Genomic DNA, 26,174 nt, shown 5'->3' with positions numbered 1-26,174 from the left:
TCTGAACATTTTCCTAGTTAATCCTCATCACAGTCCTGCAAGGTCGTTACTATTATGCCCATTTTATGAATGAGAAACTGAGGTTTAGATTGTGGAGCAAGTTGCGCAAGGTCATAAGCTGGTCTGTGACAGAGCTGGGAACTGAACATGTCTGACCCTAAAGTCAGCACGACACCGTTCATCCCTCTGCTACACTAGCCCGTTCCAGGCTCATGTAGAAACTAGGCAGGACACAAAGGAAGCGGAGACGTGAGCTCTGCCCTCGAGGAGTTTACTGTCTAATCAGAACGAAAGGAAGAGCACTTACTCACTGATGACCAAAGGACACATGGACCGTAGAATTAGTGCAAGTTGTAAAGTAGAAAATTAAAGTAATTCCAGTTTTTTTGTCTTTTCTGTAAAAAACTGAATATCACTGAATTAGAAGATTTTATTCTATTTTCCTGTTGAACTGTGTGGTTGTTTTGCCGTGATTTAAACATAGCTTAAAACAGAAGTATCCTTTGTGAGGTTCAAACATGAGAAAGATTTTATTGATGTCAGCGTTACACTGTTTCAAGCAGATGAAATTCGTGCATTGAATGTTCTGTTTTGTATATTCTATTTCCTCCTTGGTCTGGCAGGAGCAGGAGCCATTTAACCTGTGCCTAGGACCATGTTGAATGGACAGTTATTTTCTGTCTTTGCAGAGCCAAGTGTGAATTTGAGAGGTAAAAGGAAGTGGAAATCTAGAACCTCTTAGGTTAGACTGGCCCTCCATCCCAGCAGATGTTTATGTTGCTAAGGAGAGGAAAGCACGGGAGACCCAGGCCTGGCAGAAGACTCGCTTTAGCAAGTGTCCAGGGCTAGATCCAGACCGCTAACCCTGGAGAGGGGTTCTCTGTTTCCAGCAGAAGACTCCCGTTAGAGCCGGGTTCTGCCGGCCGGGGCAGGTGTGTGATCATGGCAGGTGAAGACATACCCACTGTAGAGTTCTCAGCTCTGTGTTCACTTTTTGCAGAAATAATCTTGTTTTATTCAAAGGAGGAGCTTAGATTATCCAGGCTTCTTGGCTGGCTCTAAACACCTGGCTCTCCATAAACCACAGAAGTTTTGACACCCAAACCTGTGGTCAGGAGAGGATCCTCCAAGACTGTGCTAGGTGCCTTTACCCCCACCCCACCTGCACCCCGTACCCAGCATTCATCATACTCTGTTTTAGTTGTCTGTTTACTTCTCTGCATCCCTACCACGCATGAGCTCCATGAGGTAAGGGCCGGTCTTCATTTTGTTCACCGTTACATCCCAGCACCTACCTAGCACTTAGCTAGAACAGAGCAGGTGCCCAATAAATATTTGTTGAATGGAAGGATGGAGGGATGAATCAGTGAACAAATGAATGAGCATAACAACATTTAACTCCAGCTGAAAGTGAGGCGTTTTTAAAGAAATCCTTTGTGACCGTCTAGTTTTCCAAATTGTATGCTAACACTCTATGGCTTTAGGGAACACCCAGCACAGCCTAACTTCATTCGCATTGTGTATAGGACTTAACCAAGACTCTATTTGTTTGGCGAGAGTCAAGAATAAACTCCCAGGCTGTCATGGAATTGCAGCTTGGAGAGCATCTTTCTTGGGTCTCTTGTTTCGTTTGAGTGACAGGGGACTTTGAATTGACTGGAGACAATTACAACGTAATAGACTTTCATTATAAAATGTATTCTAGAATATGAAATGAAAGTGTGGTGGGCCATACAGAGGGGGAAACTAAATGGCAAACCCCAGAAGACAAAGACATTACACAGCAGGATGAGTAAGAAGGAAAAACTGCCAGGAGGTGCTTTTGAGGGGAAAAGCCTATAAAGAAGAGCAGTCAAGTGGAAACCAGAAGACAAGAGTGAGGTTTGTTGATGTCATTGGAAATCGGAGGTGTCTGCAGTGTCCCAAAGGAAGTGACAGGAAGCCTCTGAAGGGAGATAAGACCGGTTTCTGAGTGAAGCATTGGTCAGCACGCTTCCCTCTTCTCTTTGCTCTGTCTTTGCCAACTTGTTCTGAAGCCAGAAATAAACCACGTCTTTTGCTGCACTAAGCATCCATTGGGTCTGGGGGCACCATGGGTGAATGAGAGGGTGCTGCCTTTGGGTCCATTCCTTTGAACGTCTCCTTGGGAAGACCAAGATTTGAGACATTTTGAAAGTTCTCTCAGGACTTTGCACTGGCCCTAAGAAGATCCTGCCTCCTCGCTAACTAGCTGAGATGTGTCCTTTTGGTCTTTAAGGAAAAAATGAAAAAAAATAGAAGCCCCTGTATTTTGAAATTATTGTCTGTTTACCTCTTGGAAAAAGTTGTTACTGTGCAATTGAGTATGAGCATTGATGAGTGATTTGCACTTCCCTTCACGTGCCAAGGGGCCTCCTCTCAGATGAGTACAATCTTTCCTACTCCCTAATCCTTTGGGGTTCCCCTCCCCAAACTGGAGGATGTACTGTCCCTCAGTGCTGCCTTGGGACCCTCTGGTTACCTCTGTTGTACCTCTTATTACATGTTTATGTTTAGAGTCAAGGCTTATTTCACATTTTCAACATATTTTCCAATTTATTTGCTTATTATTACTTCTTGCATACAACTCCTTCCTTCTATACTCAGCTTCCTTCTTACTGAAGTAAAGAAGTTAGCACAAAAGGCTGTGAGTGGGTTTATAACAGTTTTATTTTTAATAGACAGAAAATGGAAACAACCAAATGTCTGAGGTGAATGGTAAACCAGGTATGGTATGTCCATACTATAGAATACTACTCAGCAGTAAAAAGGAACAAGCCATTGGTGCACATAACACATCGGGTGGATCTCAAGGGCACTGTGTGAGTCTGTTTGTATAACATTCTTTTTTTTTTTGTGGGGAGATCAGCACTGAGCTAACATCTGCCAATCCTGCTCTTTTTGCTGAGGAAGACTGGCCCTGGGCCAACATCCATGCCCATCTTCCTCCACTTTATATGGGACGCTGCCACAGCATGGCTTGACAAGTGGTGCGTCAGTGCCAGCCCGGGATCCGAACCGGCGAACCCTGGGCCGCTGCAGCGGAGCGCGCGCACTTAACCACTTGCACCACTGGGCCGGCCCCTGTATAACATTCTTGAAACAACAAAATTATAGAGATGGGGAACAGATTAGTGGTTGCCCGGGGTTAGGAATGGTTGGCAGGAGGGGGAAGGGTGTGACTAAAGGGGCAGCATGAGGGAGATCTTTGTGGTGATGACATAGTTCTTCATCTCCGTTACGGTGGTGGTTCTATGACTACACATGTGATGAAATGACATGGAACTGTACGCACACATTGTAACAATGTCAAATTCCTGGTTTTCTGATGTTGTACCATGATTCTATAAGCTGTAACCATGGAGAAACTGCATGAAGGGTACATTGGACCTCCCTGGTCTTTACACATGCCTTTCATTCCTCGTGGAGACGTTCCCTCCCCGACCCCCAAGTCCTGGGTGGACTGCAAGAGTCCTAGCAGCTTCTCTGGGCCATTGGGGAAGGTGTTTCCAGTCTCTTCCCACGGATGGGGCAGCTCTCCCAGGCTCTAGTAAAGGCTTTAGGCAAGAACTCAGATCTCCCTCTGGCCATGTCGTTGGTTTTCAAATGAGCTTTGAAACTGCAGCCCCAGCCCAGAGGGACTGTGTTTATAAGCACCTTCCACATCAGCTCCTCTTCTGTTCTCTTTCTTTTAGGCACCTGAGAATGTCCTTCTCTTTCAGTCTCAGCTATGCATTCTGTTTTTTGTTGGGATATTTTATTCAGCTCTCTTGGTGTTTGCAGCCTGGTTGGGGTATGGTGGGAAGAATGACTTGTGGGGTAAGGAGGCCATTTCTGTCAGTTTCTGGTGTTGCCCAGTCATACTTTCACAGTTATGTTCCTGTGCTCCTCTCCCACTAGACTGCACGTTCTTGAGAAATGTCAGGGACCAGGGCAAGCTTTTTCATCCCAGTTCTTATACATAGAAAGTGCTAGTACACATGTGTATTGAATGAATGAGTGAGTGAGTGAGTGACTCTCTTGAGTTCCATGGAAGAGAGCCCAAGTACGATAGTTTTAAGCTAAGACAGTTTCCAAGCCTATTTTTATTCACTTTGCGACACTCTGTGTCATTGTGGTACATTGTGTAGCATAATTCCTTTAAATAAAGGAACCACGTGTGATTTGTGATAGGCAATTCAACAGATTTAAAGAAGGAAATGTTTCCAAAGGAAAAAAAAGGCATTTAAGTGTGATTCAAGAAGTACTTCCTCTCTTCCCTTTGTGTCCCCCACTAACCCTTTTGCGTTTTAGAATTAGGAAACCAAGCATTGGTGGGGGAGGAGGTGGCCTCTGGTGCTGGTTCTCAAACTACGTTCTGCAGAGTTTAGAGGTCCCGGGGGTCCTCGGGGGCTGAAGGGGGCTCAAGCAGGGGAGCAAGTGAGCCCCGTCCTCCGTTTGGCTCCCCTTGGAGACACTCGGGCTCTGCCGTCAGACTGTCTGGGTTTGGTCGTAATTCCCACCCCTACCCCAACAAGCTGAGTACACAGTGCCTGAATACCTCTGCCTCAGGTTCTTCAGCCTTAAAACGGAGCTAGTCGTGGTGCCTGCCTCACAGAATTGTTGAGGAGAGCTCTGAGCACCAGCAGAGCCTCTCAGACACGGAGAACACCAGGACAGCTTTTTTGTTTTGTTTTGCAATTCCCTCTGTATAAAAATGTGAATAACACCACAAATTTTGGTGTATTTAAAACTTTTCTTCAACAAATTAATGGCTTCACCACGTGCACTGTAACTGTGCACAGTAACAAAGTCACTACAGGTTTTATTTAAAAACACGGTTTCATGGAGCAGTATAGGTCCTGTAGTGCGTGGCTGAGTAGCCGTTAAGGTTGCAGGATTGTGCCCTCTTCCGTCTCTGTGACTGTACTGGTCACTTCATTCAAAGAGTACATCAGGTGTCCAGAGTGGAGGTCACTGAGGATGATGAGGTCCTGGTGGACGCTGAGCACAGAAATTCCCCACTCCTGACTGTCGCTCACAGGGTGAGGGAGGCTCTAACTTCCCTCTCTCCTCAGGAAGTAAGCTGAGGCCCCAGAGTGGAGGGGCCCCTCCTGCAGGACCCTGGGTGTGGGGTGATTGTGAACCCAGGCCCGGAGCAGCGCCCAGGCTGCCTGCCGCTTGTGCTGTTGGGGAAGGTGGTCCGCCTGCCCCTCCAAGGAGAGCAGACTGGTACTTTCCCCAACAGGTGCCGTCGGCGAAGGTGGCTTACCTGGCTGTGGGCTTCTCTTCCACTGGGGCACTGGCGATAGGAGGGGACCAAGGCTGAGAGCGTCCCCAGATATGTCTAAATGCCACTGCACACAGAGAACTCGAGCCATCAGCACGCCCCCCCCCCGCCCCCCGCCCCAAAATGATCACGAACAGGAGCCTTCTTTCACCACAGAAGAAAGTGTGCTACTTGTGTGTGCCTGACCCTGGCTGTTTGGAAGTTCCCTATGTGTCTCTCTGACTCAGCCTCTAAGGGTACATATCACATCTTAGGGGCACAAACGGACGAAAAAGGAGCTCGGGGAGGAGGCAGCATGCGTTTCCTTCTAAGCTGTTCCTAGGGCTTGGCTCCCTCTTAGAATTTCTGTGACTTTGGCCAAGTGTCCTGACTGCTGTGGGCCTCACTTTCTTCATCTGTAAGATGAGGAGATTGGACCACATAAGAGGCTTCAAGAATGTTTATTTAAAGACTTTTCCACATCACCTGAATATGTAAAACAGGGAAATGTGGAGTTGTTCCTGTTGAACGAGGGTCTAGAGCCTTGTGCTCTTGTCCTCCAGACCCCCACATGCTCCAGTGGCCCCCTACAGAGATACCCCCAAATCCTCCAATGCCCCCCTACAAGGATACCCCCACGAAATCCTATGGATCCAAAGAACACAGTTTGATAAATAAGTCCTGGGCTCTACGGCCCACCTAGATACAACATTCTCGGACTCAGTGACTCTGGTCACGAAAGGCGCTGGGGCAGCCCCTTGTTCCCTCACACGTGGCCTGTGACCACTAGGCTGGCCACTAGTCTCGTGAGTATTCTGGTCTGTGCCTGTGTAGCCTCAAGTGTCACTGGATCGGGATACAGGATGTGGCATGGCTGGTTGCTTCTTGGAAGAGCGTCCACATCCTGTGAACGTTGGGTCTCTACCTGCCAACTGCTGAGATGAACCAGGAATCCTTTCAGAGAGCACAGGCTTTTATCAACGAGGAGGATTCAAGGCTTATTTTTTTTTCCTTCTCTCCAAATAACGCTCCCACTGTTCGGGCTTAAATACCAAAACCTTATGGTTTTCAGAATCAGTGCCAAAAAGTCAATCATCAGTGAAGCTGCTAAGATAATAGCTCCTATTGATCAAATCGGGAGAAGAATGGTTTGCCCTCCTGCAGAGGTCGGGAAAGATAAGGGCTGGGGTTTTCTAAAACATGCTTGATTTGCCTCAGTTGGCTAAGAACACATAAAAACACTTATGTTCTTAGAGAACTGGTGACCAATTCAGGAAAACCTCACAAAATGAAAAGATCGGCCTGGATTAGTAAGGCATGCAGAATCTAGAGTCTTTCGAAGGCGTGGCGAAGGCGTTGTTTCAAACCCAGGCAGTGACCTTGCAGCTCACCGGAGTGTGTCCACGTCGACGATGGCTGCTGTCTGCCCTACGGGGCAGAGGGGAAGGCACGAAAGGTCTCGAGGGTCCACTCTATGCCAGGCACCGTGCAAGACCCTTTTGGTCCAGTATCTAGTTTAATCCTTACCACAGTCCTGTGAGATGGCTTTTATTGTCCCCATTTTACAGATGAGAAAATAAAGGTCAAAAGATGTTAAGTAACTTACTCATGACCCCAAAATTAGGTAGGTGGCAGAAATTAGTATTTTAATCTAGGTGTGTATTTCCATTAAATATTCTACTATCTTCTAATTGGCACATATTAGTGTGCTATTACCACAATAATTTTATGCAAAGAGAGGTTGCTAGTCTGGAATTAAATATACTTGGAAATATCTCACCTTTGGCGTGATGAGGAGGATGGGAGAGGAGTGAAATCTGTCGGTGGAGATCCCACAGGGTCAGAGCTGGAGGTCGTGTCTCTCTAAAGCCGCTGCTGACCCGCAGTCAATGGAGCTCAAGTTGAGATGAGCTCAGGTTTCTCACTTAAGTTCAGCCTTCCTTTCAGGGAAAAAAAAAAAGCTTATGAAACATCATTTTTTGAGGGAGTGTTACTAATATTAAACTTTTCACATAAAATTATCACCCTTTCTCTTAAAAAATGTGGCCTTGGAAGATAATACTTTTCAGGGAGGTTATTCATATTTTAAAATATTTTATCTGTTTTTATTATCGTTTTATCTGAGAAGCTGAACATGTGGTCATCTGCAGGAATAGATCTTGAGTCTGAGAACAAAATTCCTCAGAATCATCAGTCACTTAATGGCTCGTGAGTTGAAATTGTCTTTGCTGTAGCCTGAGAGCCGAGTGGTAATTAGTGTCTGGGGACACGTGGGGAGCAGTTCCACTGTTAGCAGTGCCAAGGACCTATTCATTTGTCGCTGGTCCCAAATTATACTCAATCAGCAATTCAAACTCAGGTTAGAAAAACCAAGTGACATAGAGCTAACTTTCTATAAAATTAATACTGTAAAATGAAACCTATATTTCTGGCAGTCTAACTGTGAGCAGCAGTAAGATGAAGCTATGAAAATATTGAATGTAAATGCTGTCAGGATCCACCTTAATCCCCCGCCTCCCCAGCCTGGCCGCCATGCCTGAAATGCCGCTGTGGCCACCATGCTGCCATTCCCAAGCTCCCTGAGGTCTGGGTGTTGGAGTGCTCCGTGGGCCTTTTTATAAGGCGAGCCACAGTAGTCCCTAATACTGCAAACAACGGACCATTATTCAAGGAGCCACAGTGGGTGGCAGCAGCGTGGGGCTCAGAGCCGAGTTGCAGTTGGAGTCTTATCTGGAGGGGCCCGAGATGTAGAAAATAAGCTCTTCTGGAGAAGTCACCTGCGTGAAATACCCATTCCAGAACAAGGAGTTGATAACAGAGGCACTGCCTTCTGCTGCGGTTTTGGGTTCACCATTTTTCCTACTTGGGTAAATTTTTTTTTGGTTTCATATTTTGGAATTTTGTGTGTTGTAGGATCCCTGCCATACTGCTCGTCTGACTTCAGTTCCCCTTGAAAGAATCGATGCTGTTTTGGGTTCAGGGTGTAGAAGGTGACTGGGGCTATTTGGGGTGGGGAGGGTATGTGTGGTTGGTCTGCTTTCTTTCCCACCCGCTTCTAGGACAGGGAAAGAGGCCCACCACAGAGCTTGGCACAAACCAAGCAACTTTCGTCTCTGCCGTGTGCGGCAGGTCGATCGGAGACCCAGCAGACAAGCTAGAAGTAGGCCTCTGCAAGGTCTCAGTGGGTAAACGTCCTGTCCTCGGCAAGGCTCCCTGACGATGGTGTGTGGCTCCTATGGCCGTGTGCCAGACAGTGTCATCAGTAAATAAGGAAATGTAGAAAGTGTGCTTATCCAGGTGAACAGGTGAAGCCAGAGAGAGGTGAGGTGACAAGCAAGTCACGTTTCAGAGGCTTGAGTTCTAGGCAGCGAGGGCTGCTAGGTGGTGTGTGGGCCGTAGGCAGACCTGGATTTGAATCCCAATTCTTCCACTTACTAAAGTTCACCTTGTGTTCCAACTCAGATGCATTTCTGGTGGCTACCTAGAGCACAGGTTTAATAGACAAAAAGGGCCACAATTGATTAATGATGTCTGCACCAGATGGAAGGCAGGGGAATTGACTGCATGGTGCCATATATCTAACGACCTGGCCTCTGGCCTCTCAGACCCTGCCCAGCACTAAAGCTCTGTAATACAGTGGAAGTGTGTGTGTGTGTGTGTGTGTGTGTGTGTGGACATGGCCTAAGGGGAGATTAGTGCAGTCTTTTTAAAATGTGCCAGTAAGATGGTGTCATGGCTTAAATTTTCAAAAACGACAACAGAAACATCATTTGTATATTGCAGTACGTTATTAAACAGTTTTGTTTTTGTTCTTGTTTTGCTGAGGAAGATTTGCCCTGAGCTAACATCTGTGCCAATCTTCTTCTATTTTGTATGTGGGATGCCACCACAGCATAGCTGACGAGTGGTGTAGGTCTGTGCCTGGGATCCGAACCCGCAAACCCCGCCCACCAAAGTGGAGGGTGCCAAACTTAACCACTACACCACAGGCCTGGTCCAAAACAGTTTTTGTGTGTATTAGATGAACAGTTTCATAGTGTATCATGCCCTATAGATTGTTGATTTGCATATTTGCTTTAATTTATGGTGGTTTTGGAAATTATCTTTTAGGTTTAATTATCACAAATGACTGTCATCTGTCTTGACGTAAAGTTTCAATATAGAGAAATGCTCTCTTAGTAGAAATGCTGTCAATTCACAAACATGAATGAAATCAACGGCAGGAGCCATGTTCTTATTTTTCATGGGAAGACTACTGGACTGTATTAGTCTGAGATGGGTTTTCTAACAAGAAAAGGAAGAGTTTAATGTTTGGTCATTTCTGCAGGTTTGGTATTCCCTTAATGAAATATTTGTATTTTAATTTTCAAGTCTGTGTTTTAAAGAAAGAAGTCTCCAGGTCTGGCCTGCGAGTTGTACCTCTGGGTAGCCCTATAATGCAGGCGCCTCTGCCTGGCAGCAGAGCAGGCATTCCGACCTAACAAGCTGTGGGCTGCGTGGTCTCTCTCAGAAGGGAGGGCCTTCGGAAATCTCCTGTAATGCTTCTAACAGCCCATAAGTTACTATATTTAATATTGCCCTTGTCTCTCTCCCCTCCCTCTTTTTCTTTTCAGAAACGGAGTTGTCCGTCACTGCTGAGTTAGTGCCTACCTCATCGTGGAACGTTTCAAGTGAGCTCGACAAAGGTACACAGTGGGGACACGCTGGGGGGCTCGAGGGGAGGCGCGAAACTTCGTTTTTAGTCCTGGCACAGCCTCCTTTGAAATCAACTGCTTTTTATATCACTAGAAGGAGATGGGGCCAAAATAAATTCCCTGCTTACTTGTGATCATTTAACATTTAATTACCTGGAATTCTATTATTTCTGGAGAGGTTTTTTTCCTCTTTCCTTTCCCTTCTTCTCTAAAATGTTCCACATGGTAAAAATGCTTCAAGATGTGAAATGGGGTCGTTTCTGACCTTCCTGACACTGCATCTAGTGGATCTTATTTAGGGGATTTGATTCTGCCTGAGCCAGGATTGATCAGAGCTGTTGGCTGGTGACCTCTTACAGTGAGTATTTGATGTGCTGTCAGGGTTCAGGGCAGGGCACCTGGAATGTTTGTAATTGCCTGTGCATACAGATGGCAGCTTCCTGTGTGCACGTGGGGAACAGGTTCCTGCCATGAGGTTGTGTCGTGTTGATTAAGCCCCACCATACGCTAAGCTGGCTGCTCCTTGGGGATCCTCTGTTCTGGTATGGTAAAGCAGGACACACTCGGCCCCTGCGACTGGCTCATCCTACCTTTCCAGCCTGATTTCTCTTTGGTCCCTTTTACACCCCTCTCTGCATCTCCAGCCAAGTTTCTATTTCTTCTCACAGATCCTGTGCTTTCCAGCCTCTCTGCTGTTGTCTGAGCTCTTCTCCTCACCTGGACTGGACTGTCCTACCTTCCTTGCCAATACCCATTCCTCTCCTTTCTCCAGGGCAACAAATGACTTCTCCTTCAAGTCTGAGCGTCAGGTCTGCATTAGCCACAGTCTTGTCTAACCCTCAGCAGGAAGTGCCTTTCTCTGTTCTTCTCTGGGCATGTTCTATGTTAAATCACGGTGATTTACATACCTGTCTATCTTGCCTTAAACCTGGGCATTCTTTGTGGGTAGTTATCTATCTTGTTCTTTTTTTTTCTTCTGTCACCATCACAAAATCTAGCACAGACTCTTGTTCATAGGAAATCCTCAATAAATATGTGTGGAATGATGAGGCACGCCATATCTAGGGCCATGTATGGATGGGCCACATCCATATATGTGTGTGCAAACACTCCCATTCAACGATCGTGTTGAGTTTATGCTTTAGTTCAGGCATGAGTCTGGGCTCTGGGATTATAGTGATACAAGAAACCCAAAGTCTTTGTCAAAACTGCCTTTTATGCTCAGCTCTCCGTCTTCCCATCTGTTCACTGGGAGCTGTATATCTTCTCCGAGGAGGAAGAACTTTTTACAGTCATGGGCGAAGTCCTTTGGCTTGTTATGCTTCGTTAGGCATTTTCGGGTGGCAGGATGAGGTGAGATTTCACCTGAAATCAAAGGACATTCAGGATAATTTTTTTTATTGTCAAATTTGATCTAGACATTCTTTGACTAATTAAGGATTAAAAAAGGGACTGCGTGTTATTCCTCTCCATCTACAGCACCAAGCACAACGCCTAGGAGGCAGTAGATTTTCAACAAATATTTATGGATCTTTTTTAATGGGAAAGAAGAAATAAAGCACACTAAATGTTAACTTTGTGCCTACTCTGTGCTGAGCTCTGTACCAGGGGCTTTCAAGTGTGTGAACTTGATGGAGAAGCTCCTTATGGCGCCAACAGAAAAATTATCTCATTGCACACTGCATGTTATCGATCAGGTTCCAGTTATGACTAAAGAAGGAGATCAGTGTGTGCTAAATCGGCAGCAGAGCCACCAGTGAGGAACGTGGCTGGCCAGACTTCGAGTTTCCTCCAGACGAGCACTGTAATTAGCAGCGGTTGCCCTTCAAGACAGAAGTAGTATCAAGAGTAGTGAGCCTGCTGGCCAAAACACTGGGCTAAGGCAGGCCCCAGATTCCTTTGTTTGTTCCGCACGGCCTTCCAGAGAGCATGGGTGGCTTTCCAGGGATCCTTGGTGTATTCTTTCTCTAGAAGATGATTAGTGTATGGTCTTTAATTCCCATTTAGAAAGAAAGAGAAAACTGATAAATTCACTTATTCGTTGTTTATTGATCAAATCTTTATTGCTTCCTGCTCTGGTCTGGGCATTGTCTGAAGAATCAGAATTGAAAGATGAATCAGACGAAGGTCCCTGTCCTCCATGAACTCAGAGCCTAGAGGGGAAGACTGATATCTAATGGCATAATCAAAAGCTTCTGGTCAGTTTGATAGAGGGAGCTATCCAAGGACATTCCCCCCAATCACAGAGAGATGCTGGTGGAAATATACAATGAAAAAAAATCCATTGCCAAGAGAAGTCCCCAGCTGCCAGAAATGAAGAGCAAGCTCAATGACAGAGCAATGATCATGAGAAGGAATTAAACAAAAAGTCCTATGAAAATATGGGAAGTGTGTATGGCTGTTAGGAGCTGGAGTTTCAGTATTCCGGGGGGATGAGAGCTGAGGCCGTAGGAAACAAACCCCCTGCACAGGCTGTCCGTGAGGAGTGACTGGCCTGAGCATGAAAGGAGGAAAATTCTGCTGGGATCTGGTATGGAAGTCTATCAACCACTGTGGGCCATTGGGGTCACCCGTGAGAAATCAAACCTCAACCTGCACTATACGAGGGTATGGGGTGGGGTTATTCTTGTGTGGTGCCCGAGCCAGAAACCTCGAAGATAACGTAAAAATTTGGTCTGGAATTGATTAAACTATGAGACCCTCACAGGGGACAACCTAAAACCAGATCATAGAGATGTCTCAACATCCCAGTGCATGTGGTTCTCCCACCAAAAACAAAATGAAAAAAAATCAAAACCACAACAGCAGCAAACTCCTGCTGATGTTAAGTTTACTTTTAAATATTATAGTGCATGCAAGAGAGGGGGGAAAGAAGCCACTGTTAGTGAGAGTCAGCAGACAAACACCTGGAGAAGTTTATATCTTAGAAACTAAAGACAATAGAGCAATTGGAGAGAGTAGATATGTTTCAAATGTTTCACGGTGACAGAGGGAATAGAAACCATAGAGGAAGTACAGGGTAATATGACAAAAAAGTGGACATTTTAAAAGAACTAAATAGAATTCTAGAATTGAAAAATAGAATTATAGAAATTAAAAATTCATCCAATGGTTTAAACAGTGGCTGCACTGAGCTGAAGAGAGAAATGGTGATTGGAAGATAGATCTGAGATGATATGGTGGTTGAGAGAATGGACCTGGAGCCAAGGGGACTGAGTTTGAATCCTGACTCTACTGACTCAGACTGTCTGACTTTGGGCAAGCCACTCAACCCGTCTGTGCTTTGGTCTTCTCATTGGTAAGATGAGATAATAAAAGTACCTACCTCATATGGTTGTTGTGAAAATGGGTCTGGCTAGCAAATCTGATCAACTAATTGGAGAATAAGAAGTAACAGTGGTTTTTGGTTAATATGGTTATGACTTTGGGTTTGATAGTAAAATCATCGTAGGTACTTGGGCAGGCTTGGAAGAAAAGTGTATTTTAGGATTGGAGTGGAGAATTCAGAGCCTGTAAATCAGGCCGTGTCAGCAGCTACCCACTCTGGCCTTCCACACCTAAGTGTCCCCACACAAGCGCCACACTTAGCTTGGTGAACAAGGTTCTCCATGGTCTTACCCTTGCACCCATACTTTGTACTCCATTTATTTCAACAACCTGCCTCCAGTTCCCTGGATTTGTCCTTCTACTTCCAGTCTCTATGACTTTGTTTGTGCCCTGTCTTCTGATTGGATTGTCCTTAACCCCATTCCTCACTTAGCTGACTTCTTTACTTCAGCATCACCTTAAAGCCTCCCTCACTCCCTTGTTCCCACAGTGCTCCCAATGGGCATAGTGCTGAGTAAGACAAGTGATATTCCTGCTCTGGTGGACCTTGCATTCTAGAGGGAGGATAGACAATTAATGAATCCTTTCATCAATCCCATTGACCATATCCCAAAATATTTCATATGTGAAGTACCATATCACCCCTTGTCTATCTTGATCAGAATCCTTACCACGCTGTATTGAAATTTGCCCGGCTCTCTTATCTATTGGCATGCTCTTACTGCCCAACACAGTGCCTGGGTGTAGCAGAAACCATGATGTTAAGTTGTATGAGTTCAAATGCCACCTGTGCCGATTCATATCTGCTGCATGTGAATATCTACTAGGTGTGAGGCCCTTGCTAAGCGTGCTCCATGCATCATTTGAATTCACACCACCCTGGGTGGTAGGACAGATAGGCATCACTGGTGAGTGGCAGTGCCAGGATTCCCATGGGTCCTCCAGGCCAAGTCCAGGGATCCAGCATATCCAACATGGCGGCTGATGACACTGTCTCCCTGGCATTCATATCCCTCCTCCTGTGGGGCAAGTTCCCTCACGTGGAGAAGCAGTAAGATAACACCCACCACTTGGTATGCTTTGAGGCCTTCCTCTTCACCCAGCGGCTCTGTCCCACCCTCAATCCCACTCTGGCTCCCAGCCTCACTCAGGTCCTGGTTTTCTGTGAAACGTGTCCAGTCAGTGGCATTAAACAGTTACCTGTTTATCCTTTCCAACAGGAAATGAAGTTTAAAAGGGACAAGGCCACCCGGGAAGAGCTGTTGAAAGCTACTATTGATGGGGCATGGCGGTAATTTCTGAAACAAATGCTCAGAACCAAGTACCTCCTAAAATAAATGCATCTACAGGGGCTCAACCTCAGCTTCCTTGGGGGGTTTGGGGTGGGTTGTGATGAGGGCCTCTTTCCCCTTCTTCCATCTTCAGTCACATGAAGTCTCAGAGGTTCTCTATAGAAAGCCAAATGTTTCTTTTGGAGAAAGGACTGGAAATTGCACCCGTAGGTAGCAGAAAGGGAGGGCGCCTACTAAAAAAAATAGTGAGGCCTGCTTCCAACTGCAAACAGTTCTCTGTGCTGACAGACTAGATTTGGGGGTATTTTTGTCCTGGGTTGCTTTTTTAAATGGAGAGCTGGCTTCCGCTACCAGCTTGGAACCTTTACACATAGTAGGGATTGTACAGCGTGGCTCTTAGGAGCAGGGGCCCTGCAGTTCCTCTGACTCTGAGCTCCTATTTTCCTCTGTGGAGGTGCTGGGACCCATCACCTAACGTTGTGTTCCCGGCCAACAAACACACCTGTGGGTCGCACTTGTGCCATAGGATGGCTGCTCGCATGGTCACGGTAGACAGATACGTGCTGGCCTCGGCTCCTTGGCCCACCTCTTCCCTGAGAAGGTCACCGTCAAGGGCTGTGACCAGGTTCTCTGATTCAGGAGTGGTTGCTTCCTCTTGTCCTCTCTCTCTGTTACCTGATCTGTCCTTGGCACATAAAGAGTCTATTTAAATGGTACTGACTGGCCTGTAGCTTGGAGCTTGATTCACAGCTAGTCTGAATGGGATAGCTGAGCCCTTTCCTTGTGCTCCTAAGTGTATGTACTTGGAGCAGTGGCAGTGGGTGAAGGGGCAAGGTAGGGATGGACTGCATCAGGAGCCTTGGTACTTGGCAAGCTAGAGAACCATCCTCCTGGGACTGGGGTCTCTGAGAGCTTACCCATCCTTCTGTTCCATCTTCAAAACTGGTAGCTGGCGGAGGAACTTCTGGTGGAATTCCTGGGTAGCCGTGTGGTGTGACAGCCCATGTTTAGCAGGTTTTGGCCCTAAGTGACATTGTCCTAATCCTGATAGCATCCTTTTCTTTAAAGGACTGATAGCATCCCACACCGTCAACGACAGAAGCACTTGGAGCCTCTGTAACCTCAAGTTTCCTTTTCGCCTCTGGAAAATGGGAGAAGTGATGTGACTGCAGAGGGTTGTTGTAAGGGTTACATCAGGTGGAAGCCCCATCACAGTCCCCAACACCAACAAGTGTTCATTTCTGGTAGTTCTCTTGCCTCCCCTCCTTATTCCCAAGGGGAGGGAGGGATGATTTGGGGAAAGGGCTCTTGACAAGGAAGCTTGGCGCTAGTCCCAGCTCAAGTCCACCACCAGGTCAGTGACCTGTCGGTTAGGCTCTGGGCCCCTGTGAGAGGGAGGTATCCACCCTGGTTCTGGCTGCCTTACCCAGTGAGACTGGAGTGCTGCGTGGTCCAGTTCCAGAGCCACTGGCCACCCGTGAAATATGGCTGGTCCAAAATGAGATCAGCGTAAGTGTGAGACGCAAGCTGGCTTTCAAAGGAGTAGTATGAAAACAGCACGTACCATATCTTATTAATAATGTTTATATGGATTACATGTAGAAACGATAATTTTTCATACATTGAATTAAGTGAAATATATAATTAAAATGAATTTTCCCTGACCCTCTGCGATGTGGCTACTGAACAATTTAAAATGACATGGGTCACTTGCATTATATTCCTATTCAAAGATGCTGCTCTAATGAAACAACAGCTGGAACCACAGGTACATCTCCTGATCTGTGTGACCTCCTCACAGCATGAGGAGGTGTTCTCAGATCTATCCCGGCTTTCAAGTTCTAGGAACTACTTTTGATGAAAAGAAATTTTTCTAAAACTGATCATGTGTTTGTGTATAATGCTTAAAAATATATGAAGTACTTTATGTGTAACGGATTATCATTACTGATTATAATCTGATCGTTACCTCTCAGAGAAAGGCAATATTGAGCACAATCTCTCTCCTGTGGAGGAAAATTTTGTAGGTGAGAAGTGCAAAGCGCAGAGGGATTATACTTTGATGATGATTACAGAGGACAGCAGTGGAACCACAGAGCAAGGTGGGGCATCTGGCTCTGGGCAGTAGCTGGGTACGAGCACACAGGCCCTCACGAGCCAGCGTTGCCTCCATCCCTTAAACCCCACCTTGCCCTGTCTTCCCCTTCAGGCCACGCACCAGCCACGCTGGCTTCCTTTAGGCTCCCCCAAGTCGGGCTCTTTCCAGACCAAGGGCATCTTGATATGCTGTTCCTTCTACCCAGAATCCTCTTTCTCTTGCTTTTCCCCTCCCTCAGCTCTTAGCAATGGTCATTTTCTCAGATAAGGTTTTCCTGACCATCTGAAATCAGTTTCCTTTTCCTTTATAGTGATTAAAAAAAGTAAATCCAGTCTAGGCCTGGAAACGGTGAGAAATACACCTTCTTGTAGGAAAGCAGGGAGCTTCCTGCTGGCTCTGCCGTGTCTTCTTTGTCCCTCGCTAACAATGTGCTCTTGGTCCCTTTGCCTGGAACCCGGCGCGGAAGCATGTGACGTGGGAACCAGGTCCCCTTCAGCCCAGCTGCTCTCTCCAGGACTCTTGTGAATCCTCTTTACTTGACAGGTCTATTCACTTTAGGGAAAGGAACCTCCAAGACGAGGGCTGTGGAATCCTGTCATAAAATAGAGGGAAACCGACCCTTTATGGTCAATCTTTAGCCTTCAAAGCCTGCTCAATGGGAGGGGTTTGCCACTGGGCACCAGCGCTGGCATGGAGGGGGTCGGCCTCACTGCTCGGTGGTCTTTCCAGCCAGGCGTCCCAGCTCCTGCTCGGCACCAGTCCCTCCTCAGCCCTCCGTCTCCTCCGTGTGCTGCTGTCCATGGGGCCTTCAGCTTAGAGGCGAGGCCCCAGGGTGTCCACAAATGGCCACCTTGGCTGTGTGAGGAGCACAGGGCTCCCGATCCCCAACAACCACCGCCCGGTTGAGACAGAGGATGAGTCGAGCCGGCTTAGACACATTTATGCTCCTGTTTTTACCATTTAGAATCTGGATAGAGATTTATTTACCTCCTGTCGTGGGTCTCAGGTTCCTTCCTCCCTTGGTACCATTTTTGGTAATTCCTGGCAAAGGCAAGGCACAATCTTGGACTCGTAAACAGTCAGGAAGCAGCAGAGAAAGCGTTTCGTGGCTCTCCCAGGCCGGCTTCGTCCCTGCCATCTCAGTTTGGACTTAAACCTGCCCGCTGAGAGAACCTCCCTGTGCACCCACTGCAGAAATGGCTTTGAGTTTGGCCCCAAGATGCTTCTAGAAACTGCGGACTGGGCCCCTGCTCACAGCGATGGAAAGCCTTGGTAGTCCTGGGCCTATGGCTTTGGTCAACTCTTGCTCAAAGACTCCAGGGACTTGTGGACTTAGAGGCCTCTGGCCGAGGGAGGGAGACGAGATCCTACACTGTGCTCTGCCGTCTGGCTGGGCCTCAGCTCCGCTGCTCTCGCTCCCCTCCTGCTTGCTGTGCTCCAGAACCAAACTGCCCATTGTCCCCATCCTATTTCAGGACCCTGTGCCAACGCTGCTGTCTGGTCTGATGAGAGTACCCTCCCCAACCTCTTGTTGTCCTTAAAGACATGGTTCAGACCTCACCACTTCCAAGAAGCATCTCCTGATTGCACCTTCCCCCATATGTAATGGTGCCTCACGCTGTGGGGGACGTGGGGATGTTGGGACGTGGCTGTGCCCCACCACACTGCTGGGTGAGGCTTTCTTTCATGTATGTTCTCCCTCTCCTCCCCTCTTGTTCCTTCATCCAAGAAATATTCATTCAGTATCTTCTTCATTTCAAGCAAAGCCCTCACGCATCCCGTTCCAGCAGGAGGGTCAGCCAGGAAGAGCACCTGGAGGGTGCCTTGAGAACGGCTTGCCAGGCTGTCAACTTCCTGAGATCAGGAATTATGTCTTGGGGCCAGCCCGGTGGCATAGCAGTTAAGTTCATGCATCCTGCTTTAGTGGCCTGGGGTTCGCCAGTTCAGATCCTGGGCACGGACCTACTCACTGCTCATCAAGCCATGCTGAGGAGGCGTCCCATTTAGAAGAGCTACAACTCTACAATTATGATACACAACTGTGTACTGGGGCTTTGGGGAGAAAAGAGAGGACGATTGTCAGCAGATGTTAGCTCAGGGCCAGTCTTCCTCAAAAAAAAAAAAGAAGAAGGAATTATGTCTTACTGATGCATCCCTGCAGCTCCAACTCTAGTGTAGGTGTTTGAGTAAATAAATAAATGAGTGAGTGGGGAAAGTCAGAACAGAGGGTGGAACAATGCTCTGGAGTGGTTGTTCTCAGACTTGGAGGGGGTCAGACTCACCTGAAAGAGACTGGACCCTGAGCCTCTGTAGTTTTACCAGCTTCCCAGGTGACGCTCCTTCCCACCAGAGTTTGAGAACCACTGATAGGGCAGCAGGTCCTAACCACAGCCCTGCTGCAATCACCTGGGAAGTTTGAAAGACCCCCCCCCCCCAATGCCTGGGGCTGTTCTCCACCCCTCCACCCCCCACTCCTCTGTTCTGATTTCATTGCTCTAGTCAGTCTGTGATTTGAGGGGTTTTAAAGCTCTCCAGGTGATTTTAGTGTGCAACCAAGTTTGAGAACCCCTATTTTAGAGTTCTTCTAGGCTAATCTGCCCTGCGGTCAACTCTTTCCGGAACATTCTAACAAGTGATTTGTCCAAGTACAGATGCTTAGAACTTTCTCCATTTCTGTCCTTAATTTTCTTGGGTAATAGAGAAAAGAACTGGGCTTGGAGCGAGAATTCCTGGTTTGTATTTAAGCTCTGTGGCCAACTCAGGTTCTTGAGAATTGAAATTCAGTTTTTTTTTGTTTTTTTCCATTTGTAAAATGGGGGCAAATACAGTCTCCCAGGGTTGTTGTGAGTAGCAAATGTAATGACATGGGTAAGAGGGACGAGCTCAGGTCCCAGCCCTGAATAAATAAATATACAGATAGATTGATATTGATGTTGATATTGATATGCTTTTTAAAATGTCTGAATGAGTTGGCATAGCTCCATCACTTTTTCTCTTTGGCCATCGGGAATTATACTTCCCTGTCTCGTGAAATAATACCAGCTATTAATAGCTACCATATATTGACAAATTTTTATGTGCCATGAACCTCATAATAATTCTAAGGGATAGTATGTCCATTTTATAGATGAAAAAACCAAGCCTGAGAGAAATGTAATAGGCTGAATGGTGGACCCAAAAGAGATAAGGCCTTGTCCTAATCCCCAGAACCTATGAACTTTACCTTATTTGGAAAGAGTGTTTGCAGATGTCATTAAATAAGACTCTTAAGATGAGATCATCCTGCATTATCTGGGTGGGCCCTAAGTGCCTACAGGTGTCCTTATAAGATAGTGGCAGAAGGAGATTTCCTACAGACCCACAGAAGAGAAGGTGATGTGAAGATGGAGGCAGAGATTAGAGTGTGCAGCCGCCAGCCCAGGAATGCCGGGGTAGCCCCCAGAAACTGGCAGAGGCCAGGAATGGATTCTCCCTTTGAGGCCCCAGACGGAGCATGGTCCTGCCGGATTTTGGACTTCCAGCCTCCAGAACCATGAGAGAATAAATTTCTATTGTTTTAAGCCGTCAAGTTTGTAGTTATTTGTTACAGCAACATCAGGAAACTAATGAAAGCAATTTCAGCAATTTGCCCAAAGTCACAAAGAGATGCATTCAAACCCGTGTCCTTGGCCAATATATTATGTTGCCTTCCAACTGGATAGAAATTTGTAATAAAATGCCTTAGATTCATTTACTCAACAAGTGTTTATTGAGTGCCTACCATGGACAAGGCTTTATGCTGGGGTCTGAAGATGCAACACGGAACATGACAGAACGGTCCTGCCCTCAGATACTCTACAAATTAGTGGGAGAGAGAGAGAGACGTTAATTAATCCCAGTGAGACACATATGCTAAAAATAATTCAATTGCAGCAATGGTAGGTGCCTTAAAGGAGAAGTATGAAAGCATACCTGTATGAAAACAGACTGTTACCCTGGAACCAAGGATGCTCACATCCTCCCTGGCGAGGCCCAGCTAATAGCCGTCTGAGGTGGGGTCAGCCCTTCATTTTCTCTGTCCTGTTTCCTGGGAGCTTACCTGCCTATAACTCCATTTCAGCCCTCCCGACCTTGCAGGAGAAGTTAGTCCACAGACAGGGCAGGACTGTTGTTTGGGGTAAGGACCCACAATCGGAGGGAGGCATAAGGCCTTCAGCGGCAGTGAGCTCTGCAACCCATTACAGGCATCATTATGAGGCAATGGAGTGTGGGGAGCCTGCTCCTTAGACAAGGTTGGAAATTTTTGCATTCCTGTGCCAGGCAAGATTTCCTGTGGGGCCATGAGAAGCTCACTAATCATCTCGTTAGTTCCAAGCGATCTTACTTCAGGGCAGTTCCTGTCAAGGCCCCATGCTTAAATATCTCTTTGCCTGGGTTTATTCCATCACATGCTTCATTTGCTTTGAAAAAATGCCCCGAGCCTTCGCTGGTCCAGCAGCCTAGGCGGCTCGACTCAGCACGTGCTTCAGAGGCTCCTCGCTCTGCCCTCCATTGCTGCAACAACAACAAACTTATTTTCTGACCATTTTCTGCAAAAGAGTCCATTTTTTGTGGGCCCTGAGTCAGAGCTGACTAAGTGTAGCCATTGGAAGGTGGTTGTGCAGGATTCAGACTGACTTACGAGAATCTCCTATGCACGGCCTTTGTCTTCTGAGCTCAGAAAGCTGTGTCTTCCCTGGAGATCCTTCTGGGTCTCTAATTCCAATCCTTTCCCCAACACTACATCCACTCATTCATTCAACACTTATTTATTGAGTGCCAACTGTGTACCAGGCTCAGTACTAAAGATACAGCAGTGAAGACACAGAATTCCTCTCTCCTGAGCCTCACTTTCTGGTGGAGTCAGCAAATCTCTGGTGGGAAATACTATTCTGGCTGAACTTCTCGGATGCCTGTTCTGTCCCAGGCGCCGTACTGGACCCTTCACTCGCAAAACCATCCTGTTTAATGTGCCATAAAATCACTGGGAGGTCGGTGCTCTTGTGTCCATTTTAGAGCCAGGAAAACAAGCTTAGGTAAAACCAGGATTCAAATCCAGGTTCTTTTGACTGCAAAGTCCATCTTCTCAATGACTACCTACTTCTAAAATAATAATCCATGTTTATAGGGAGGAAAGAAAGAACGGGGTTATAAGCTTTTTAGTTTATAGAATATCATTTCTGGAAGAAGATATTCTTAATTACCCTTAGGTGATTTTTCTTATTTGTGTTTTTCCTCTAATTTCCACATTTTCTTCAATAAATATCCTATACTCTGATAGTCAGATAAAATACATGAGAACATAGGAACATAAGGAAACTTGTATGTGCCCCAAAGAATTGGAAACAGGTACTCAATCACATACGTGTGCGTGTGTGTTTATAGTAGCACTATTCACAATAGCCAGAAGGTGGAAACAGCCCAAATGTCCATTAGTGGATGAACAGACAGACAAATTGTGGTATATACACACAGTGGAATAGTATTCAGCCATAAAAAGGCATGGAGTACTGATACATGCTACAACATGGATGAACCTGGAAAATGTTTATACTGTGGGAAAGAAGCCAGATACAAAAAGCCCCTTGTTCCATTCATGTAAAAAATATCCATAATAGTTAAATGCATGGAGACAAAAAGTGGATTGGTGGTTCCAGGGGCTAGGGGGAGGGGGAATAGGGAGCAACTGGTTGGTGGGTGTGGGGTTTCCTTTGGGGTGATGGAAGTGTTTTGGAACTAGACAGAAGTGGTGGTTGCACAACATTGTGAATGTCCTAAATGCCACTGACTTATTTATTCACTTTAAAATGGTTCATTTCGTGTTATGTGAATTTTGCCTAAAAATAAACAAAAATAAGAAAACTCAAAATAAATAAAATAGGCACGTTGATCAGTTTTGATCATGCCGTTCCCTGTACTGCTAGTGCTGTGAGGCTGCAGAGGTGGATTTGCTGTCTCCACGCTGGAACTGTTTCTACCTAGTGCTCCAGCCCCGGACCCGAGGAAAAGCCCTGACGTGGCCACGGGCTGGGCTAAGATGGTAACTACGGGCCAGTCACTGAACCCTCTGAGCTTCAGGGCCCTCAGCTATCATGCAGGAGTAATGACGTCCACTGAGGTCATTGTCAGATCCTAACATGATAACGTGCCCTGTAAACTGTCAAGTGACTTGCATATGTTTTTCTAGATTTATTTTTGCATCAAGAACCATTAGGCGATCAGAAATCATCTCTAACTGCTCACCAGGCGTGAGTGTTAAAAGAGCTATGAAAGTAGGCGGTGAAATCTTGGTAACGTGTGTATTTAGAGACTTTGTTATTGTTGACATTGTTTTTTATTTGTGGGTGTTTTTTTTTTGTTTCTTTACTTTATAATAAAGTTTATTCAGTAAATCGGAATGTGTGGGCTGGGCCGGGGAGGGGGAAAGGTGAGGTAATGGAAAACGTTTAATAGTGCGAGCACATGGGAGACCAGAGCCAGAGAAAGCCTTTTTGCTGGTGGTGGGCATCTCTCTGCTCACGATTCCCACTGGGAATCAGGCTGAGCGGGACAGTGTGATCAAACTTTGGGCCCAGATAACAGGTAAATCATTGGAAGACCTTGAGATGCTGGCCTTGAAATGAGTGCCATTTTGGTGTTAAGTCACAGGAGGGTCTTGCATCAGTTGAGTCAGAGTCGCCCACAGCAGCCCATCCTCCAGTGCTACACAAACCTGCTAGGCAGTGTCTTCTCAGTGGCCTGCATCCCCGCAGAGAGATTTGGGAAAGGCCTGGGGAAGTCTTGAAAGACCACTTCACAGTCCAGCTAAATGGTGTGGGTCCTCTTCGAGGGGTCAGCTGAAGCAGCCTCATTCACTCTTGTTGTGGGAAAACCGAGGTCTCCAGGAGACTTCTGGCAGGGAGACGGGTCTCTGCTCAGCTCTGGAGGTGGTGTGTACTTGGTGGGTCTTCTTACATTTTATTGCTCTTTTCCTTGAATCTTTTTCTTCCTTTAAAAAAAAACTAGATTTAAAAACACTTACAGAAGCTGAACATATTTGTTGTAGAAAATCTAGGAAATGAAACTAAGCCAAAATTGTATAGTCACTGCTAACATGTATTCTTGTAGTTGTTTTTATGCACGTATTTTTACACATATATTTACCAAAATGGAATCATCTTGGGCCATTCTCTTTTGTAAATGGCATTTGTCTTTTAATAACATCACAAACCTCTTTCTGTGTCATTAAATATTTTTAATGACATCATTTTTATTGGTTGTGTTAAACATGTTCCATTGTAGGAATGTTTTGTAGTTTAACTTATCCCCTATTGTTGAAAAGTTAGGCTTATTCCAGTTTTTTGTTGTTATAAATAATACTGTGATGAAAAATGCCTTAAAGGGCCTAGGACAGTGCCTGGCCTCATGATGTTATAAATCTGTCTGCATAGTTACAGTCCCTAGCAGCAGTGCAGGAGAATACACCATTCCACTCACCTCACCATCACTAGGTATTGTCATTGCTTTTGTCAATTTTAAAAGCAAAAGTGGCATGTCATTGTTAGCTTCCATTTCTTTGATAACTAAGGTTGCATTTTTTACGTTCAGTGGCCATTTTTTTTTCTTGTGAGGAATATCAGCCCTGAGCTAACATCTGTGCCCATCTTCCTCTACTTTATATGGGACGCCACCACAGCATGGCTTGACAAGCGGTGCGTCGGTCTGCGCCCAGGATCCAAACCCCGTGCCACCGCAGCGGAGCGCGTGCACTTAAGCGCTGCGCCACCAGGCCGGCCCTACAGTGGCTGTTTTTTTCTGTAATAAATATTCACTTTTTTCTCGTTCTACTATTAGTGTGTATTTATCTTTTTTTACTGATTTGAAATCTGCATTTTTAAAAACTAGTTTAACTTTTAATTTTGCTTATGATGTATGTGTTTTTTTTCACATAGACAACTTTTATTTTTATGAAATCAAATCTATCAGTGTTTTCCTTTCCTGATTGTTTACTTTGGTTCATGCTTAGGAAAGCCTGCCCTTCCCCAAGATGGTAGAACTTATATTTTCTTGAAGATATTATAAGTAAACTCTTTTCAAAGTCTAGATCAAGTTGAGCAATATTTTCAGCCCTGGAGAGGGCGGCAAATTAACGTAGTGCCAGAGTCAACTGTATCTCCACAGCCTAGTCTCCGTGTCTCCAAGTTGAATGACCCTGGACACATTAGAGGTCATAGAGTCCAACCTTCTAGCTGAGATGTGACTCCTTTCTTCCAAAAGCCTCATAGGTGTTTCTACGTTAACCTTCTGCATTAACGCTTTCTTTCCAATTAGAAAGTTTCTACGTTAACGCTTTCCTTAGTGACAGTACACAGGCTAACCTCTTCTTCTCTTTGAGAAGTCCTAAGGCTACGATGATATTCCTTGGGCTATGATATTCCTTGTGCTGAGCCCGTCGGTCTTCATTTTCGCTTTCTACCATGTCTACTCCTTCTTCTCAGATGGTGAATGAAGGTTGTTCTTTGGACTTTGCAGTTATATTGGCCTGGCCTTCTGCTCTAGTGCTCGTAGCTGTGTGGCCTTGGGTAAATTACTTAAATTCTTTGAGCCCAAGTTCTATCATATATAAAATGAAGATTCAAAAATTTCTGTTATTATACATTCTAACTTTGAGGCAAGGTTAAATGCTGGAGCAAAAGGGCATTAATTCTGCCTTGCTTAGCAGTTGTCTGTTGTCATTTCAGACTTGATTATGACTCGAGTTTTTCTTAACTTCTAAGTTTCTAAGGTGTATGTATGCAGAGCCTCAGAGCCTTATTTATAGTTAATAAAGAAAGCCAAAATACATCTCAAGATAAATTTGTAAGTACATTGAAAAGAAACAAGAGTCAAAATCAATGTCATAATATATTAATACCAATAATCTGTTAGGAAACATTGATACATAGATGTCTTAATTAGTTCCAGTGTTGCTTTGAACTTTGGAATAAAATGACAAGTAGCCTCTGGGGGCCTTTTCTTTTCATAGGTAAAGACCCTGGTATATGGACACCTAGACCTCATGAGGTTATCTTAAGGATTAGGGCAGACTGCAGTATAGATTTAGGCTTCTCGAAAGCAGGGCCCCTGCCTTGATTCCCAGTCATTCTGCCCCCAGATCTATTGGAACTCCCTAAGGATGTGACCTGAGTTATTCATTAGTTCTAAGGAATGAAGGAGGCAATTAGGTGGGTTTAGGCTGAAGAAGTGAGGACGACAGGAGGCCTCGTGACTGTCTCCAAGGGTTGAAAGTGATGCGGTACAGAAGAGAGAAAAAATAGTTCCATGCTCCCTGAGAGGTTTGAATTGAGACTACCAGGTACCAGTTACAAAGAAGCAGATTTCAGCCCAACATATGGAAGATCAATAGAAAAAAATAAGCAAAAGGAGGAAGAAAACTAACACTCCCTGTTAACCCAGAGCTAAACTCTTGCTCTACACACATTGTTTCTACTCCCACAGAG

At 45.7% G+C, this 26,174-nt stretch overlaps 1 protein-coding gene across 1 annotated transcript in view; it reads left to right on the top strand.

The window, feature by feature from the left end:
• ROR1 (ROR family WNT receptor 1) overlaps positions 1 to 26,174 on the top strand; it is a 375,729-nt gene that overhangs the window by 206,548 nt on the left and 143,007 nt on the right. The window contains exon 2 of the mRNA XM_087449539.1: positions 9,880 to 9,951. Coding sequence (XP_087305665.1) covers positions 9,880 to 9,951 — 72 coding nt within the window. The remainder of the gene's footprint in view (positions 1 to 9,879; positions 9,952 to 26,174) is intronic.

Source organism: Ceratotherium simum, chromosome 2 (genome assembly GCF_057802395.1).
Source record: "Ceratotherium simum simum isolate JZ-2026a chromosome 2, ASM5780239v1, whole genome shotgun sequence".
Taxonomy (NCBI): Eukaryota; Metazoa; Chordata; class Mammalia; order Perissodactyla; family Rhinocerotidae; genus Ceratotherium; species Ceratotherium simum.
This window is presented reverse-complemented; position numbering and strand designations above follow the sequence as displayed.